The 18,218-nt window shown below is 55.1% G+C and overlaps 1 protein-coding gene and 1 pseudogene across 4 annotated transcripts; one reads left to right on the top strand and one right to left on the bottom strand.

Annotated features, from left to right (window-relative positions):
* Positions 1-1,137: 1,137 nt before the first annotated feature.
* LOC119035547 (40S ribosomal protein S11-like) lies at positions 1,138-4,490 on the bottom strand (annotated as a pseudogene).
* On the top strand, positions 4,219-18,146 carry RPS6KL1 (ribosomal protein S6 kinase like 1). Of its 4 annotated transcripts, XM_053673210.1 has the most exons (12): positions 4,219-4,319; positions 5,668-5,955; positions 6,553-6,677; positions 7,584-7,676; positions 13,363-13,410; positions 13,757-13,889; positions 14,654-15,262; positions 15,683-15,772; positions 15,907-15,989; positions 17,262-17,357; positions 17,644-17,722; positions 17,823-18,146. In XM_053673210.1, exons 2-12 carry the CDS (start codon positions 5,691-5,693, stop codon positions 17,906-17,908), a joined length of 1,707 nt encoding a protein of 568 aa, XP_053529185.1. In that variant the 5' UTR covers positions 4,219-4,319; positions 5,668-5,690; the 3' UTR covers positions 17,909-18,146. The 4 variants fall into 4 exon arrangements, with proteins under 4 accessions (XP_053529185.1, XP_053529184.1, XP_036984221.2 ...); XM_037128326.2 differs by lacking the exon at positions 4,219-4,319 and adding an exon at positions 5,527-5,569 and having other exon boundaries at positions 17,644-17,845; XM_053673209.1 differs by having other exon boundaries at positions 17,262-18,146.
* The last annotated feature ends 72 nt before the right edge of the window (positions 18,147-18,218 follow it).

Below are 18,218 nucleotides of genomic sequence, written 5' to 3'. Positions count from 1 at the left end.
TATCTTCTCCCTTTTTCTTCCTCCTTTCCCTCTCTCTAAAAATAAATTTTTAAAAATTATAATAGTAACTAATAGTGTAGTTTAAAGATTTCAAAAAATATTTACATGAGATGTTCCGTGGGGAGCGATCAGGCTTTCCTGGGCAGCCGAAAAGACTTTTTGTTTCAGCTTGGAAAAGGGCGGGTCTTGAGTCTTTTCAGCCTCCATAAGTTCATGAGCCTGTTTTTTTTTTTCTTTAAAGATTTTATTTATCTATTTTTAGAGAGAGGGAGGGAGAAAGAGAGGGAGAGAAACTTTGATGTATGAAAGAAACATCAATCAGTTGCCTCTTACACACTCCATGACCCGGAAAAGGCCCACAACCCAGGCATGTGCCCTGATGGGAATTGAACCAGCGACCTTTCACTTTGTGGGACAACACTCAAGCAACTGAGCTGCGCTGGGCAGGGCAGCAGCCTTATTTCCTGTATAGGAAATCTGTCTGTCTGTCTGTCTATCCAGCCATGCTATTGGTTCTGTTTCTCTGGAGAATCCAAATACACTGTAATACATAGATTATATAGCGTATTGTTTTGTGTTTTTAAAAATACAAATGGCATCACATTGCAGGTAGCATTTGGGAACTGACTGTTTTTACTCAGCAATATGTTTTTGAGATCTTGCATGTTCATACATATAGGTTTAATTCTGGCTCATTCTTTTAAAATGTTGCGGATTAATAATAATGCGCTATATGAACGTATCACATTTTATTACTTCATTTCAATATTGATATTCCATAGATACTGCATTTGGAATCCCTTCCAATTTTGATATTATAAGCAGTATTGCAATGGATATTTATATACACCAAGGGTTTGCTGCAATAATAAAAAAAGTGGCTTTCTAGATTAAATATCAGGAAGTAGAATTGATAGAGCATAGATTACATGTATTTTCACTTTAAATGGTTTTGATGAATCACTCTCCAAAATGTACTGATTTACATATCCCTCCCCATCAGGAATATTAAAAAGGCACTTTCTACCTGAAGCTTTCTACCTGAAGATGATGGTGATATTCTTTTTTTTTTTTTTTTTGGCCCATGACTGAGAAAATAACTTTATTTTGTTTGGGGGTGCAGGCAGGCCTCCAGTCTCAGAGCTTCTGGAACTGCTCCTTGGTGCCGGTGGCCTTGGTGACCTTGAGCACATTGAAGTGCACAGTCTTGTTCAGGGGCCGGCACTCACCCACTGTGACGATGTCGCCGATCTGGATGTCTCTGGAGCAGGGGGACAAGTGCACTGACATGTTCTTGTGGCACTTCTGGAACAGTTGTACTTTCAGATGTAGTAGAGGTGGTCTCGGTGGATGACTGTGGTCCTCTGCATCTTCATCTTGGTCACCGCACCAGACAAGATGTACCCTCAGATAGAGACATTACCAGTAAAGGGGCATTTCTGGTCAACGTAGGTGCCCTGATGGCTTCCTTGGGCGTCTTGAAACCCAGACCGATGTTCTTGTAGTATCGCGGGAGCTTCTCTTTGCCAGTTTCTCCAAGAAGGACCCTCTTCTCAGCACGCTCCATCTAAATATCCACCATCTTTGCAGCCTCCTGAAAAAAAGCTAATGGTGATATTTTTTACTCAATGTATCATTCCCAAATGCTACCCATAATATGACACATTTATATTATTTATTTATATTTTATTTTAAAAAGATTTTATTTATTTATCTTTAGAGGGGAAGGGAAGGAGAGGGAGAGAAACATCAATGTGTGGTTGGTTGCCTCCCATGTGTCCCCTGCTGGGAACTGGCCTGCAACCCAGGCATGTGCCCTGACTAAAAATTGAACCGTCGTCTCCTGGTTTGCAGGCCCTCGCTCAATCCCCTGAACTATACCAGCCAGAGCACATTTATATTTTTTAAATGGTGACAGTATTCTAAAAGTTTTGGCTGTACTCTTTTTTTTAATTTAGAATTGTAAACTTGAATTTATTTTTATATATGGTATGAAGTAGGGATTAATTTTTTCACAAAAGTTAATTCGATTTTCTAATTCTATTCTATCCTTATCTATGTATGCGCACCAATACCACCTGTTTTAAAGTTGCAGCTTTACAATACGTCTTTTGAATGGGTAAGGCAAGCTTCTAACCCTACCACTTGTTCTTTCGAAAAGGGCTATTGTTGCACATTTACATATACTATAAAAATCCCGAGATAGTATGTGTCTATATGTCTGTGTGTTTACTATTGTTTTTTTCCATTAGAATAAAAGTTCCATGAAGGCTTTTTTTGTTTGTGTTATTCACCAGCATATCCTCAATACCTAGAAAAGGGGCAGACCCATAATAGGCCCTCCGAAAGTTTTGTTAAGTGAAAAAATAAACATGAACTTTAGAAGCATCCTATTCTAAGTCCTATGAAGAGTCATTTGGGCAGTATTTTGATTGGCGTTGCATTGAAGTTTTAAATTACTTTGGAGAGAACTGACATCTTTGCAATGGTAGTCATGCCATTGTCGAACACAATACGTCTCTCCATTTATTGGGACTTTTTCTGTCTTTCAATATAATATTTTTGTTTTCTTCACAAAGAAAGATTTTCATATATTTCTAATTATTGTATTCCTAAATATGTCATAGTTTTTGTGACTGTGGTGAATGGGATTTTAAAAATTGTTATCACATTTTCAAATTGTTATTGCTGATGTATAGTTATTTTTATGATTTTATTTATTTTTAGAGAGAGAAGAAGGGAGGGAGAAAGAAAGGAAGAGAAACATTTCTGTGTGAGAGAAACATCACTTGGTTGCCTCTTGCACGCCCCCAACCTGGCCCGCAACCCAGGCATGTGCCTGGACAAGGAATCAAACCAGCAAATTTCTGATTTGTGGGACAAACCACTGTGTCACACCAGTCAGGGCGATAGGAAAGGTCTTGATGTGTAAATATTGATCCAGCACCCTGACACTTTGCTGAACTCACCAGTTATTGCTCTATTTTCCGGGTAGACAATCACATCATAGTGATTAATGGCAATCCAGCCTCTTCCATTCCAATTTTTAAACCTTAAGTTTGCTTTTAATGTCTTATTGCACTAATTGTAACTGCCAGCATATTGTTGAAGTGTATATTGATTCATTTCTGGGGTGTATCATTCAAGACAGGTCAAGGGGTGCTGCAGTAACAAATGACCCCCAAATCTGGTGGCTTAACCCAATCAAAGATCATTACTCACACCTCCCACCCAACACAAGCCATGGAGCAGGGAGGAGTTCTTTACTGTTGTTTCTCAGAGACTCCGGCTGATGGAAGCTCTGTGTCCCCATGGACACGTGCTTCCATGAAAACTGTGACAGAAGGAAGGGGCGGGGAATTACGGACTGGCTTTTGGAGCACCTGCCCTGAAGTAACTCATGTTCTGCCCACTAGCACTTCAAAGCAAGTTCCGTGGCCAAGCCTGACTTCCACAGGGGATGAGAGAAGTGTGACCCAGCAGAAGGACACAGGACCAGGGGATGCTTCTAGTGTAAGCTTCATTGTGTATGCTCTTTTCTAGATGATCGCCCTTTGTCAAGTTAAGGAGTAAATTCACGAGTTTGTTTAGATTTTAATCCTCACCCAAGGATATGTGTTTATTGATGAGAGAGAGAGAGAGAGAGGCATTGGTCTGTTACCTCCCTTACTGAACCCCCACTGGGGACAGAACCCCCCAACACTTCCATGTATGGAATGACGCCTCAGCTCTGAGCCACTGGTCCAGGGCTGAGTTTGTTTAGATTTTGTTAAATGAAGAGTTTGTCGGTATCATTCAGGAATGTTAAACTTTATCAAATGATTTTATGTTCTTTGATGCACAGACATTCTTTTTCTCCCCTAATTTGTTGAGGCACTTATATGTGTAAGTGCCTCATAAGTTTTTCTGCCCAGAACATTCTCCTCGGACTGCCCTCTCCAAGTACTTTTTTTGGTTCATTCCTTCTCATTTCTCAGAGCTCATTTCATTCATTCAGCAAATATTTATTGAGCAATACGATGCACCGGACGCGCTTCTCCCAATCCTGGCCCCTTCCTTCCTTCCTTCCATCACGCCCGGCTCCACCCGCTGCAGAAGCTACGACTTTAAGGGCCGGCAGAAGCCGAGCTGGGCGCCGATTGGTGGTTTATTCTAACGGAGGATGAGCTCATCTGCAGCCAATGGCCGGCTGCACCGGGCCAGAAGCCTGCTCTTGGCTGGAGGGCGCAAAGCCCAGGCCCGCAGCGCACGGTGCCCCGCGGAGGCGAAGGGTGAGTGGCCGCACCTTGGCCACGCGGACTGAGTTCTGGCTCCCGCAGGTACGGTGTCCGCCGGGCTCCTCACCATCCCCGCCCCAGGCCCCTCCCCTCATTCCCGTAGCCGCCTCCTTGGCCTGATCCCCCGCGGGCGGTGCCCCAAGCGCACCTGGGACTCACAGGCTGGACAGGAGGCTTTCTGAGACGGCGAGCGCCCATGCGGCTCTCTTCTCATAGCACCGGCCCCGGGGGTAGGCGCTGGCCCCTTAAGTCAGGGCCTGACTCAAGCAGCCCAACCCATCGGCCTTGGCACCCCCAGCACAGGGCTCAGGGCTGCAAGTCCAGGGTTATGTGGCTGGACTAAGTCCCTTCCTCCACCTCCTGGCCGCATGCTGGCCAGGGTACAGCTCCCCGCTGGCCCTGGGATGTTGGTTTCCCTTCCCGCCCCACTCCCCATCCCATTCTCTCCAGAGGCAGATGTGGCCTATGGCTGGACTTTGGCCTGTTGGCCCGGCCCTTCCCAATGGGTCTTGAGGAGGCAAAGGTGCCTGTGCAGTGAGGGGCAGAGGCAGCTCTGCCGGCCTCTCTCTGAGTGCTTTGCTTTGCAGCAGCCACTTCTCAGTCCCTTTGGCCACTTGTGTTACACAGTGCTGAGGAAGGAGCGGCTGTCAGGTCCTTGGAGGCCACGTGGCCTCCTGGCCTCAGAGACAGAGCCAGGAGGACAGAACCATCCTCTCCCGAAGGCTGGGCTGGTCCTGCCCTCCTTCCCCTAATTCTATCCAGAATCTGCCATTCAGACATTTCATTTGTCCACAGGCTTTAAGGGCCTGGCCTTGTGCCCAGCTCTTTGCTGGGCCCTGTGGGAGTCCCCCCTCCTGACCACACTGCCCTCGGCACTGGGGGAAACAAAGGGGCGATTCGTCCTGGTTGGAACTGAACCATGAGGGATTAAGTGAGGTTCCTGTTGGAGAAGCCGGTGGGGAGGGACAGGCAGGATGGAGGGGACAGTGTGAGGAGTGGCCCCTGAGCCTGGGGCTCCTGCCTCAGCCTCAGACTGTGTGGCTCTGTATGTTTACCGTGTGCTAGACGCCGATTTGCTCTATGCCTTACGAAGGCAGCTCTAGGTCTGGAACATCTTCAGCTCTCTCCAGTGCTCAACACGTAGTGAGTGCTCGAGAAATACTTGTTGAACTGAATATGAATTGAAGGGAGGAGCTCCAAGCATGCTGTTATTCTGTTACTACCACTTAGGAAAGACCTGGCTCCGTGAAAGGACTTTACCCACATTAGCTCTGACCCTTCCGTCCTTGGAGGTGAGGGTTAGTTTCTGAATGTTTAGTGGAGGAAACCAGGGTGCAAGTGGGATATTGTTGCCAGCTGGGTCCTCCCTAATGCATTTGTTCACTGCCAGGTCACACCTGCGGGGCAGCAGCCATGAGCCTGGTGGCCTGCGAGTGCCCACCTGGGCCTGGGCAGGAGCCTGAGCCCTGCTCACGGGCACAGTCCCAGGCACGTGTGTACCTGGAGCAGATTCGCACCCGAGTGGCTTCAGCAGCACCCGACGTGACCAAGCGTGACTACCTGGTGGACGCAGCCACGCAGATCCGGCTGGCCCTGGAACGTGACGTCAGTGAGGACTACGAGGCAGCCTTCAACCACTACCAGAATGGTGTGGACGTCCTGCTACGAGGCATGCACGGTGAGTGCTGGGCTGGCCAGGGACAGGGGCTGGTGGGGGGCCAACTTGGAGCTCGTCCCTCCGTCTACCCATCCGTGCTGGGTGAACGGCTGACGGGGCCTCCGTGCAAGACAATAATAGTAGCCAGTGTTTACCGAGCAGTTCCTGTACGCCAGGCCCTGGTTTACCTGTGTCTGCTCATTCACCTGTGTTAACCCATTTGGGCCTCGTGGTAATAGAAGACAGTACATGTGTCATTGCGTGTAGTTCCAAGTATGTAGCAACTATGTTTATTTCTATTTTCCAGATGAGGAAACTGAGGCACAGGGCATTTAATAGCTTGCTTAAGTTTTCCTAGGTACCAAGTGGCAAAGCTGGGCTCCAGAGGCGGTGTGCTTAACCCACGCTGCTGCCCTGCCCCCACTCTGGCCTTGCAGGGCTGGGGTTGGGGCTGCCATTGCCTGCCCTCCACCCTCCATAGAACACAGAGCCCATTTCTGAGGCAGCTCAGTGATTCTGACTCCACATCTGTACTTGAGCCCCTCCTCTGGGTGGAGACCAGCTTTGGGGGAAGGGGGTTGCCAGGGCTGGGCCCTGGCAACCCCCTTCCCTCCACAGTCGACCCCAACAAGGAGCGATGCGAGGCTGTAAAGCTGAAAATCACCAAGTACCTGAGGCGGGCAGAGGAGATCTTCAACTGCCACCTGCAGAGGACCCTGGGCAGCAGCACCAGCCCCGGCACGGTGAGTGGACCCCTCCCCAAGGACCTGAGGGCTGAGTCCCCCACCCCAACGGGCCAGTGGGCTATGTCATGGAATTCTGGGCTGCAGGGTAGGGCTGCAAGGGTGTGTACTGGGACTGCCTTTTCCCCCTCCTCCTTTTGGCTTCCTCTCTCTCCCACGCCCTCCAGAGTTGGTTCATTTTCAAACACTTAGTGAATCATCACCAGTCCAGTCTCACCCACCCACGGAGTCCACACACATCTCCTCACCCCCACACATGGCTCGTACCCAAGCTCTCATGAGTGCGTACTCCAGGGCTCCCAGAGTTTCTGTCTGAACGGGCCTCCGTGAGCATTTGGGGCAGACACAAATACCCCCACGTGCACATGCACACACACGCCCACATAGGCACGCACAAATGCTCTCCCCGTATGGCTTTTCCTGACCCGATGGGCACTCCTCACAGGGGTTGGAAAATGCATGTGCGCTTCTCATGCCCACAGGTGTGTACACTCACGCACACACACCCCTCCTGGGTTCACTGCATATGGCAAGGCAAGGTCCTTGGTCTTTGAGGCAGGTTCCCTGAATCCACATGTTCCTGGGTTATCTCCCCACCCCTGGGGTCACCTGCCTCTTGCCGATGGGGCATCCAAGAGGTAGTTTCTGAGACCTTAAGAACTCCCTGAACCTTGGTGAGGGGCTGGGTGGGGGCTAAGTAAAAGAGGGCAGTGTGCCCCAGCCCCGCCTCCATCAGGCCCAGCTTCTCTGCTCAGCCTTCCCCTGTGAGGTGAGGCTGGACCATACCCCATTCTTGCCCACTCCCTGTGCTCTCTGGCTGCTGGAGATCCGCCCCTGCCCGGGGAGAAGCAGTGGCTGAGGAGGGTTGGGCCCTGAGGCTGTGTGGCCTTTCTCCCACCTCTGCAGGGTTTCAGCAGCCTGAGGCTCCGGCCCATCCGCACTCTGAGCTCTGCCCTGGAGCAGCTGAGGGGCTGCAGGGTGATCGGGGTCATCGAGAAAGTGAGTAAGCAGAGCCTGCGTGTGGGAGGAGATGGTGTGTGTGATTGGGGGTGACATGTGGGCAGAGAGAGCAGCTACCCCCAGTCCTTCAGAGGGGGATGGGAAGGGGTCGGAGAGCAGCTTTGCCCAGTGACTCCCCATCCCTCGCTACCCCAGCACGCACCAGTCAGGTCACGGAAAGGAAACCAGAAAGGCAGGAGGCAGACAGCCCCTGTCCACAGCCCTCCAGCTCAGGCACAGGAAACCGCTTCCTTAGAGACTCAAGGCAGAAGCCACAGGAGATGCTGTGCCCGGGGCATCCTGCCAGCACGTTGCCTGGTTCACTCTCACTTCCCGCAGGTCCCTCCCCCACACCCACTCTGCACCCCAGGGCTGCAGTCTAGAGTCCCCCCAGGGAGCATAGCCGAGAAGTTCTTATGGTGGGAAGATGACCATCTCCAGAAACCTGCCCTGCAGAGTATCCAAACTGGCCTGCGCCTTCCGGGGCCTTAGCAACCGTGCCCTTTCCCTCCTGGCCCCACCCCCTCCGGACCCCATCTGGGGCCCTTTCCCTTAATTTTCCTGTCTTCCTGTCTGACCCCTTCCCAGGGCAGACAGGAAGACAGAAACTGACATCCCAGCCTGCACCTGGGACACTTGGTACAGAGGAGGAATCAGGAGGACAGACAGTTGGGTCAAATGATGTTAGAACCTGTGCAAATTTCTGTGACTTTCATTTGAGCCACACTGACAATCGCCAGGAAGCAAAGTCTCAGTGGATTGAGAAAATGTTCCCCCAAGTGACAGTTTTACCACTTATTTTACACACCAGGTTCAAAAGGGAAGACATAAAGGTGTCGCATGAAATTCCCTGGGGATGGACGAGGGAGGCAGGAGAAAGCAAAGCGGGAGCATCCCTGGGAGTGGATAGAAAGTTAAACAGGGGGACGCCCTCTTGTGCCACATCGGAGGGTACAGGGCAGTCAAGTAACACGCACAGGACGTGGAGATGGTGTGCGGGGGCCGAGATGACAACCAGGGCTTCTGTGGTCTCGGGCTCTGGTTTGAGGCTGTGCTCTGAGGGGTCTGGAGAAGGAGGTCACTCTGACATTTCGGAGTTATGTTACCTTAGATGCACGAAGACACGCTGCTCACTTAGGTAAGACTGACTGTTGCCAAGGAGGCCATAGGCCCAGGACATGCCCGCCCGCCCGCCACGACCCGCTTTCCATTAGGAATGTCGGTGGTCAGGCCGTCCTCTGCGGTTACTTTGGGCCTCTGAGTTTGTAGGGCCCGCAAGACTGGCCTCCCCTGAGCTGGTCAGGTTTACTGCGTGGCCCCCTTTTTGTCTACAAAGCCAACATTCAATTGTCCTCTGCCCCAACCGAGGGCTACCGGAGCAGTCACTGAAGCTGTTCTTTCTCAAACTGGCTGTTTATCAGAACCGCCTGGAGCGCGTCCCCAAAATACAGATGCCTGGGCCCCACTCCAGGCCTTTAGAGCCAGGAATCTGTAATTGAAACACTCATGCGGGGATTTCGATGGCTCTGGAGGCCCCAGAGAGGAGGCCAGCGTGTGCGTCCACACACGCCAGAGGACAAAGTGCCGTCTGAGCAGAGCACAGTGAGGCCAAGGGCAAGTCCTTTCACCTCGCTGGGCGCTTGTTTCCTCGCCTGTCAGTGGGGTGAGAGCCCTCGCGCTGCGGGTGATGTGGGAACAAAAATGAGATAATTTTGGGGAAAGGCTTGGCACATGCTAGGACGTTTGTTGGTTACTGGCTAGTAACCAGCGCCAGTCGGGAGGCAGGCCGGCTTCCCATCCCCCAGTTTGCTCCAGCTGCTACTCTCAGCTCCCTGGAATGGGCCCCGTCTGTCAGCAAGGCCCAGCCAGCCTCCATCCGAGCCGCCGGCCCTGCCTTCCCACCGACGGGTCCAAGTGGTGTGGACAGGCTGGGGAGGGGACCGCCATCACCATTTCCCCCACCCAGGACCCCACTGAACCAGGGGTGCTGTGGAGAGAGGCCTTCCAGGAGAAACAAGTTTGGGAAATAGTGAGTTAAATTAAATTACTTTGTTTTTTAAAGTTATAGGAATTTTTGGAGCTTTTAGGATGCAGATGTACGCCTTGAGTCTCCAAGAGGGAGGTCTGAGACAGACGCGCCCTCATTGTTTAGCCCCGGGACACGCGTGTGCGCAGTTTTCAGAACCCAGTACCCTGAGTCCTGTGCAGATGGAAAGCAGCCATCTGTCTTGAGATGGCCTTCCTTTCCTTCTGTACCTTTTCTTGGGCATTCGGTTTACCACGCCACCTCCCTCCGGAGACCCTGCTTTCTTTTCCTGCGTCATTCCCAAGCAAGGAACACTCCTTTCCCCAAATTAGGAGAGGTGTTAGGGACACTGGGCCAAGGGCCCAGCAGCCGGGTCTAGGTGTGCAGTCAGTGTTCCAATCCTCAGCTCTGCCCAGGCAGATCCAGGTGGGAGGGCAGTGCCAGCCCAAGGTGGTGCAGAGCCAGGGAGGGGCGAAGGGCTGGCCCCGGAAGCCTTGAGTGCCCCCTGAGATGCCCAGCGGTCAGGAGCGACTGGGCTGGAAGAGGGTCTCTAGGGCCCGAAGAGGTACTGGCAGGCAGAGGGGGTGGCAGGGCACAGAGGGCGTTGGTCAGGGACTAGGTAGGCAGCTGGCCGTAATGCCCAGGGGTCTGCTCTCAGGGAACGGTCCGGCAGCCAGACTCTGAGTCAAGGCTGGGGAAGAAAAAGATCCTCCTAGTCACTTCTTGTTTTGTTTGGCTCAAACACAGGGATGTTGTTATTTTGTTTTGTTGTTTTTAATTACCAACATTTAAAAGTTGGCAGGTTTCACACAGAAGTCCAAATATTCTGCTTCTGCTGAAAAATCGAGATCTGGAAATGCTGGCTCAGGCTGCCTTGAAGCAGCAGGGAGCAGAGGCCAGCCCCCCGGTTTGCTCCCGTTCAGCCCTGCCCACTTGGCTCTCGGCCTGGCCAGGCCGCTGTGGACCTGGGATTTTACAGACCTGAAACTTTGGGGCTTGTTTGCTCTGTGAGAGATCCCTCCTGGGATTTTGATACTTTGGGCATTTTTAAAGAAAGGGTTAATGTGTTTCACCAAAGCTTTAATTGTCCTCACCTCCGGAGAACTCAGTGGGCCCTTTAAAAACTTTTCCCCCCCTTTTTAAAAAGGCGAGAGCCGACACCCAGAACTGCCTTCCACCGTCCCAGTTGCACTGTTCGTCAGGCGTATTGCTGTCTGCAAAGGTGCTGCACTGGACCTCCCAGGCCCCCAGGGAGAGGAGCGCCACTCCGCGCAGTCCAGTATGGGAGTCGCCGGCCACATAAGACTGTTTTGATGAAAGTCAATGAAAATTAAGCATTATGTTTCTCAGCTGTGCCAGCCACATTTCAAGGGCCTGATAGCCACACAGAGCTAATGTCTTCCATACTGGACGGTGCAGCTGTTTCTCCTTCACAGTTCCAGAAAGTCCGGTTGGACAGTGAAGCATTTTAATCATTGTCTTACAGGGAATTCAAGTGAGGTCCACAGAGGTCACGCAACTAGTGAGCAGTCTTGTCCCCCATGGCAACGAACAAAAGAGGAAGGGGATTTTTCTGTTTGCTCGGGTTAGTGGGAAAATGTCCACCCTTTGGAGATGTCCTGAAAGAGGAAGAAATTTAAAACAGAAAAAAATAAATTCCCCACCATCCTCCAAACTCCGAGATAATTACAGTTAATGTTTTGGTTTAATTCTTTCTAGCTAGGTAGGTTTTAATATACACATATATTTTAACCCGCTTGCTTCAGTGTTCTAGTCAAGTGTTCTTTCTCACTTCCCCGATTTCCCCTGGTGGGTTTTGGACTCTGAATGGTAGGGCCGTGCCCAGGATGAAGCGATAGGGAATCCCACTTGGCAAGGGGCGGTGGGGAATTATCTGGGTGTCAGGACTTGTGGGAAACGCTGTTCTCCTAAATGACCCCGGAGCGTTCTTTCCCAAGCACTGTGCAGATTTGGGGAAGGAGTGAGGCCCAGGCTGGGCTGTCTCTGACTGTTGGAGGAGAGACATCTGGTGGTCAGAAGGAGCCCCTCACTCCCCCCCAGGAAGGGCCCCTCAGTCCCCGTCTGGTCTTCACTTTACTGATGGTGGGGACTCCGAGGCCCAGAGGGGAAGGCATGTGCTGAAGTCAGTGGGCTGTGCCCCCCACCCCGTTGCCTCCCCGTTGGTCTGCAGGGCTCCTGGATCAGCCCACCTGGACTCAGATTCTGGCTGCGTCACTTTTTAGGAGTGGGACCGTAGCAGCACAACTTCTCTGAACCTCAGTTTCTTCATCAGTGAAATGAGTCAGCAGTAACACTCACCTAGTAGGTGGGACCAAACTTAAATAGTCCGTGTAGAGCATTTAGCACAGAGGAAGTGCTCTCTGGCCAGTACAAGGTTTCGTCATCTCCATCACTGCAGGTCATGGAGCGTGTGCCCGTGGCAGGCACGGTTCACTGCTCTATTTGCTTTGTCGGCTTTAACCGAGTCCTCCCGGTGACCTCCACTTGGGGTATCTCTAGAGCAGACCCCATCTTGCAGTTAAGAAAATAAGGCTCGGAGAGGTAGTGTCTTGGCAAATGTGGTAACGGGCATTCTCACAGCCTTCACACTGACAAAGGGCCTTCCCTCTTATGGCTTCAACAAGCCAGCGATGAGGGAAAGGGGGCATTTGTAACTGCTCTTTGGTAGACGAGAAAATCACTTCACTTGCCCAAGATCTCACCCCCATGCCGACCGTGGGCTACAGGCTTCACCACTGCCGAGCGGCCTGGCCTCAGGGCGGGGCTCCCACCCACCGCCGCCGGAAGTGTCTACAGGGCAGGCCAACCGCCAAGGGGTCCTCCCCCAACATCTGGGCCGAGTTGTCTGCTGTCCTGCCTTGACGTGCTCAGTGTGCCCTCTCCTGTGGCTGTGGTCCACCCCTGCCCACCACGAGATGAGTCAGTTCGGGACCCAACTTCGTACAAGGCCCCACCCCAGCGACTGGCAGACTACTGCCTCTGACCAAAACCAACAGCAGCGGGAGTGGGCTGCTCTCCAAAGACAGCCTCCAGAGAAGGACTGTAAAAGGAGTGGGCGGCTGGGCAGGCAACCTGAAACAGCACCCCGAGCCCGGGCATTCTGGGCACGGCTGGGCCCGTGGGTGGCCTGGGGCCACACTCTCTGACATCTGTCAAATGAAAGGTCAGGGAGGCAACTGGCTCTGAGGTCACTTCCATGCGTGACGGCCTCGGAGCCTGCAGGGCCGACCACTCGCCCTGTGTGTGAAGTGCTCGTGATGTCCTGTGATGTGCAGGCTTCGGAGACAGAGCTGGGCCATGGTTGCTGCCCCTCTGCAGCTCGTAGCGCAGTGGGGAGAAGGCATCAGACACATGGGATAGGTTCCCCTGGGGGGAGCCGAGACAGCCCTGGAGACAAAGGAGGAACCCCAGCCCAACCTGAGGGTTGGGAAGGCTTCCTGGAGGAGGGGGCATATGAGCTAGACCTGCAGGTTCAAGAAGGGTGAATGAACAGGACAGGATTGATGTCAGTTTGGGGGCCTGCCCTCCCTGCCCTGCCCCCAGAGTGAGTTGGCCTCAGTGGAGGAGCCTGGGGGGCTGGGGCCACAGAACCCCGGGAACTGGCATGTGCCTTAACCGATACCTCCTGGACCTTGGCAGGTGCAGCTGGTTCAGGACCCAGCGACTGGAAGGACCTTCGTGGTGAAGGCAGGTGCCGCCCAGCCCCCTACCACTCTGTATTCCCCTTGGGACCATCTCAGAGCTCTTGGAAACTCCTACCCTCTGGGGAATGCCCCGCCCAGAACCTGTATCTAAAGCCCATGGTCCCTCCAAATCCAAAAGCCACTTGCTTTCCCCCCGAGCATGTGCCCAGCCTCCCCTACACCCCACACTTATTGCTTCCTTGCCCCAGAGACCTGGGTGCCATAATGGAGACCAAGGTGAGGGCCAGGGCAGGGCCAGAGGGGAGGCAGCGGCTCCTGCCGGGGCTCCCGCCCCTCATCTGGTTGCCCCTGCAGCTGGAGCTCCTACCTCTGCCCTGCCCCCTCCTCAGAGCCTGTCCAGGTGTCACCTGGCGAGCCGGGAGCGGCTGACCATCATCCCGCATGGCGTCCCCTACATGACCAAGCTTCTGCGGTACTTTGTGAGTGAGGACTCCATCTTCCTGCACCTGGAACATGTACAAGGTAGGGGGCTTCTAGGGTGCTGTCCCCTTTCATCCCCTTTAAATGCCAAGACCTAGGGAGGGGGCGACTTGCACCAGGTGTGCTGCACAGAGCAGGGGCACAGCCTTGCGGTGGGGGGAGGGGAGGGGGCCTGCCGGGGGTCTCCGAATGGTGCTGAGCAGGCAGGGGCGTCCCAGGGAGGAGGTTCGCATCCTGGGTTGGCGAGAGGGCGTGTATGCAGGTGTCCCCTTTGTCGCCATGGCCTCCAGTCTTGGCTTTTTCCAGCTTTCTGGTCTGTGCCCGTCCCTCAGAGTGGCCCTGTGGGATGGTGGCTCTGAAGCTGTAAGGACCTGAACTGGGTCATGTAGCGAATATTCACTGATCGCCTTCTACGGCAATGAGTTTTTTTGTAACGAAGTGTACATCCTTGGTCATGATGTGCAGTCATCGCAGGCCCTTGCCTGGCCACCTTTTCTTTTACTTAAATTTCATTATACTATTCTCTCTTAAAAATTTTAAAAATATATGTCTGAAATCTGTTGAACACTGGTAAAACCACACCTGAATCAAGGACGTTAACAATACTTCACATCTCCTTAGGGGCCAAGCGCCTGTTTTGTGCCGGCTTGGGAGGATGGGAGCCCTCCGAGTGAGAGGGGAGGAGAGGTCGTTCCGGGTCGCGGCTCAGGGAAGGCAGAGGGTTGGCCATGGAGGGACAGGGACCGGGTGCCCACGCTCTACTTCTCCCCTGTCCCCGTGCTCGCTGCTCCCTCTGCACGGCCCAGGAGGCACGCTCTGGTCCCACCTGCTCTCCCAGGCACGCCCCCGACAGTCTGGGCTCAGGCCTGACTCCAGCCTGGAGAGGATGAAGGCTCAGCCCAACTCCCACCTCAGCTTCTGGACCCCGACGTTGCTGCCCCCGGGCCACACCCGCCTACAGGACAGAGTCTCCCTGGGGCCTCCTTGGACTTGTCAGAGCCTTCCCCCAGCCAGGGAGGCCTCACCCATCAGGCCCCGGAGAGAGGAAGAAAGTGAACCCTCAGCCAGAACCAGCACTTCCTGCTCGTTGGACCTTCTGAAGGCCCCAAGTGGCCGCCTGCACCTCCAGTCCCGGCGAGGACCTGGCCAGAACTCAGACACGGGGTCCCCTTGGGGGCTTAATTGGGTTCGTGAGGGGGCTGGCCGGGTGTTGGGGGGCTGTGGCCGCGGTAGAGGTCAGAGTCACCCCTCAGTGCACAAGGCCAGCCTGGGGCCTGGCGGGGGCGCCTGGAGTGTGAGGGAAGAGCAGGTCAAGCAGTGGGCGGCCGAGATGCTGCTGGCCCTGGAGGCGCTGCACGAGCAGGGGGTGCTGTGCCGGGACCTCAATCCCCGGAACCTGCTCCTGGACCAGGCAGGTAGGTGTCCAGGCCTGGGGGGAGGGGAGTAGGCTGCCCTCTCCTATCCCACCCCTCCGCTGGGGGCCCCAAAGCTGCAAGACAGAGAGTTCCCCGAAGTCAAGGGAATGGCAGAGGTTACCTGCTTCTTTCCCGCCTCCTGCCAGCCTTTTCATGCAGGACTCTGCCCAGTCACCAAGGCTGAGTCTGGGAGACAAGCCCCTTCACCCCCATGAGTCTGGGGCAGCAGCTCCTATGAGCACCCAGTTGTCCTTGGGCCTCAGGGCTCCGCACCCCCGGGGGTCCCCCGCTTAGGGAATCTAATGGCTCCTGCCTTGTGCCTACTGGAGGAAGTCCTGGAGTCCCCTCCCCAGTGCCAGCTGCTCAATGGCCGCGATTTCTGTCCCCGTTCCATCCCCACGGCATGCACTGGACGAGAAGGCCACATCCGGCTCACGTACTTTGGCCAGTGGTCTGAGGTTGAGCCCCAGTGCTGCAGGGAGGCTGTGGACGGCCTCTACAGTGCCCCAGGTAAGGGGGGAGTGGGGGGGGGCACGGGCCAGGGCCCTAGAGGCGTTGGGCCGGGTCGGGTTAGAATGAGCGAAGGGAAGACCCATCTTCTTGGGCAAGGTTGGGACATTCACGCCTGTGCTTTGCTCCCACAGAGGTGGGCGGGATTGCCGAGCTCACCGAGGCCTGTGACTGGTGGAGCTTTGGGTCTCTGCTGTACGAACTACTGACTGGCACGGTGAGTAGCTGCCAGGTGTGGGGCCCACGTGGGTGTCACCGAGTGCAGGGTGGCCTGCGCTTATTAGTGCCACCAGCTGTGTCCGGGCCGAGGCTGCCTTGTTCTCTGAATCCTGGATGCAGGATGCGTGTCCTGCCAGCACAGTTGCCCCCTCCCCAGCTGACCCCCCACAGGCCACAAGAGACACAGGGAGCCATGGCCACCCAGGCCATGACCACACTTGGTCCCCCCCACCCCCCACCATACTAGTGGCTGTAGTGGGTGGGACAGTTAGTGTTAGTGGGGGCAGTTTCTGGGGGTAGAATTAGACACAGCCCCTCTTCCCTGAAAGGTGCCTGCATCATCCCCTTGGCCGCTCCCCCCACTGCTCGCTTCCCATTCCCCACAGCCTTCTGGGCGGTGACCCCCACATTCTTGGGGTGTCCCTGATCCGGACCAGCATCTGTCCTGTCCAGCCCAGGTCAGCCAAGAGCTGAGAGCTTCCCCTGCAGACGCCCTTGCTCAGGATGGTGGCCTCTGGCCTGGCAAGCTCAGCACGGCCCCTGGGGTTGGTGAGGTCAGGCAGCAAGGAGAAGGCCCAACTGCATTTCAGCAGGAAGTGGCCAGAGGGGATGCAGTGTGACCCGAAGTCCAGGTCTCAACAGGCCACCATGGCTGCCTCCTGCTTGGCCCCTAGTCCGGGGCCTGTGGGAGCCCCGCAGCAAATCTCCCAAAGAGGGGCTCTTGTCCCCCGCCACCTCGCTGGCCTGGGGCTTCTTGCAGCTTACCCTGACCCCCAGACAGAAGTCCCCGCTTTCCAAAGATGCAGAGGCCCTGCCTCCCCTTCACTGCAGCCCTGCCCTGGCCTGCTGCCAAGTGAGGTTTGTTTCTGAAAGGAGACAAGTTCCAATGCTCTTCCTGAACACAGCGAAGTGCCTGTCCCTGAACGCAACCAAAGAGCAATGCCTCCTGCGAGTTTGGAGCCAGAGGGACCTGGGTTCAAACCCTGATCGCAGCATCTGTCCCTTTGCCTCTCTCAGCGGGCTTCTCTTCTTCAAAATGCAGATACTTGCTTTTGCTCTGAGGGTTGTGGGCAAGTCTGGAGAATGGCTGTTGGGCCCCCAGCGCAGTCTGGCACCCAGGGGAGCCAAAGGGGCGGGGGCAGCGGCGAGCCTCAGCATCACCACCCCGGCAGGATGCGGACACAGGGAAAAATCAAGTCCCGCTGCCGCCGGGGTGTGCAGACTTTCCTGGGATTGCCCCCTGAGAGCCCCCCCCCCCGTGTGTTCCCAGGCCGTGTCCCAGAGCCACCCCTCAGGCATCCAGCCCCACACCCAGCTGCAGCTGCCTGAGGAGCTCAGTGGCCCTGCAGCCTCCCTGCTGACCGAGGTGAGGTGGGCAGCTCGAGGGGTCCTCGCCTCTGTGGCTGAGGTGGGCCCCGGGAGGGCAGAGCCCCGCGTGTGCTCAGGAGTGCTGCGACGAGGTGGCCGTGCGGGTGCGGGTGGTCCCCGGTGCCTCCACGTTGGTGGTCAAACAGCACCGACGGTCCCCGGGGTAACATGGGGCGCTATGGCAGGGCTGGCCGGTGAGTCCCCGAGGCCATGGCGACGAGTCCCCGGAGGGCAGCCCGTGCCTCCGCAGTGGGGCTGGGCACCGACTGGGCCTTTCTCCGCAGCTTCTGCGGTTCGACCCCAGCCAGCGCCTGGGCACTGGCGGAGGCGGAGTCAGCAGACTCAAGGCCCACCCCTTTTTCGGTACTGTCCAGTGGAGCAAACTGGTGGGGTAAGAGGGGGTGGAGTGGGCGATGGAAGCGGCTGGACTGGCCCGGATCTCCTCTCTCCGCCTGTCACCCAGCCAGGCCCTCTGATCAGTGGCCCTCGGCGAAGAATGCAGGGCAGCTGCGCTTCCTGCTCCGCCCCTCCCTCAAGCCGCTTAAGTAATCATCGCCATGGCCCGGGCGGGGCATAGGGGTCTCCTAAGCAGCTCTTGGAGAAACCCTTTCTAGTCACTGCTGAGGGGGCAGGAAGAACAGGGCGGGCCTCTACCCTGTGGGGCAGCTTGGAGCCCTCCACCCGTCCATCCCCCAGCCACCGGCCAGCAGCACCTGTTGAGTGCACTTTGGACCTTGAATGCAGACCCAGCCCGGAGCGGTTAGAGGGCGCCTTCTGTCACAGTAGCTCTGGACTGCTGGCCACCTGCTGAGCCGACCTCAAAGTTTCTCATTACCTGCCATGTTGTGCCCCACAACAC

This window comes from Artibeus jamaicensis, unplaced genomic scaffold (genome assembly GCF_021234435.1).
Source record: "Artibeus jamaicensis isolate MK-2021 breed Jamaican fruit bat unplaced genomic scaffold, CSHL_Jam_final contig_851, whole genome shotgun sequence".
NCBI lineage: Eukaryota > Metazoa > Chordata > Mammalia > Chiroptera > Phyllostomidae > Artibeus > Artibeus jamaicensis.
The sequence above is the reverse complement of the archived record's forward strand: the minus strand, read 5'-3'. Positions and strand labels throughout refer to the sequence as shown.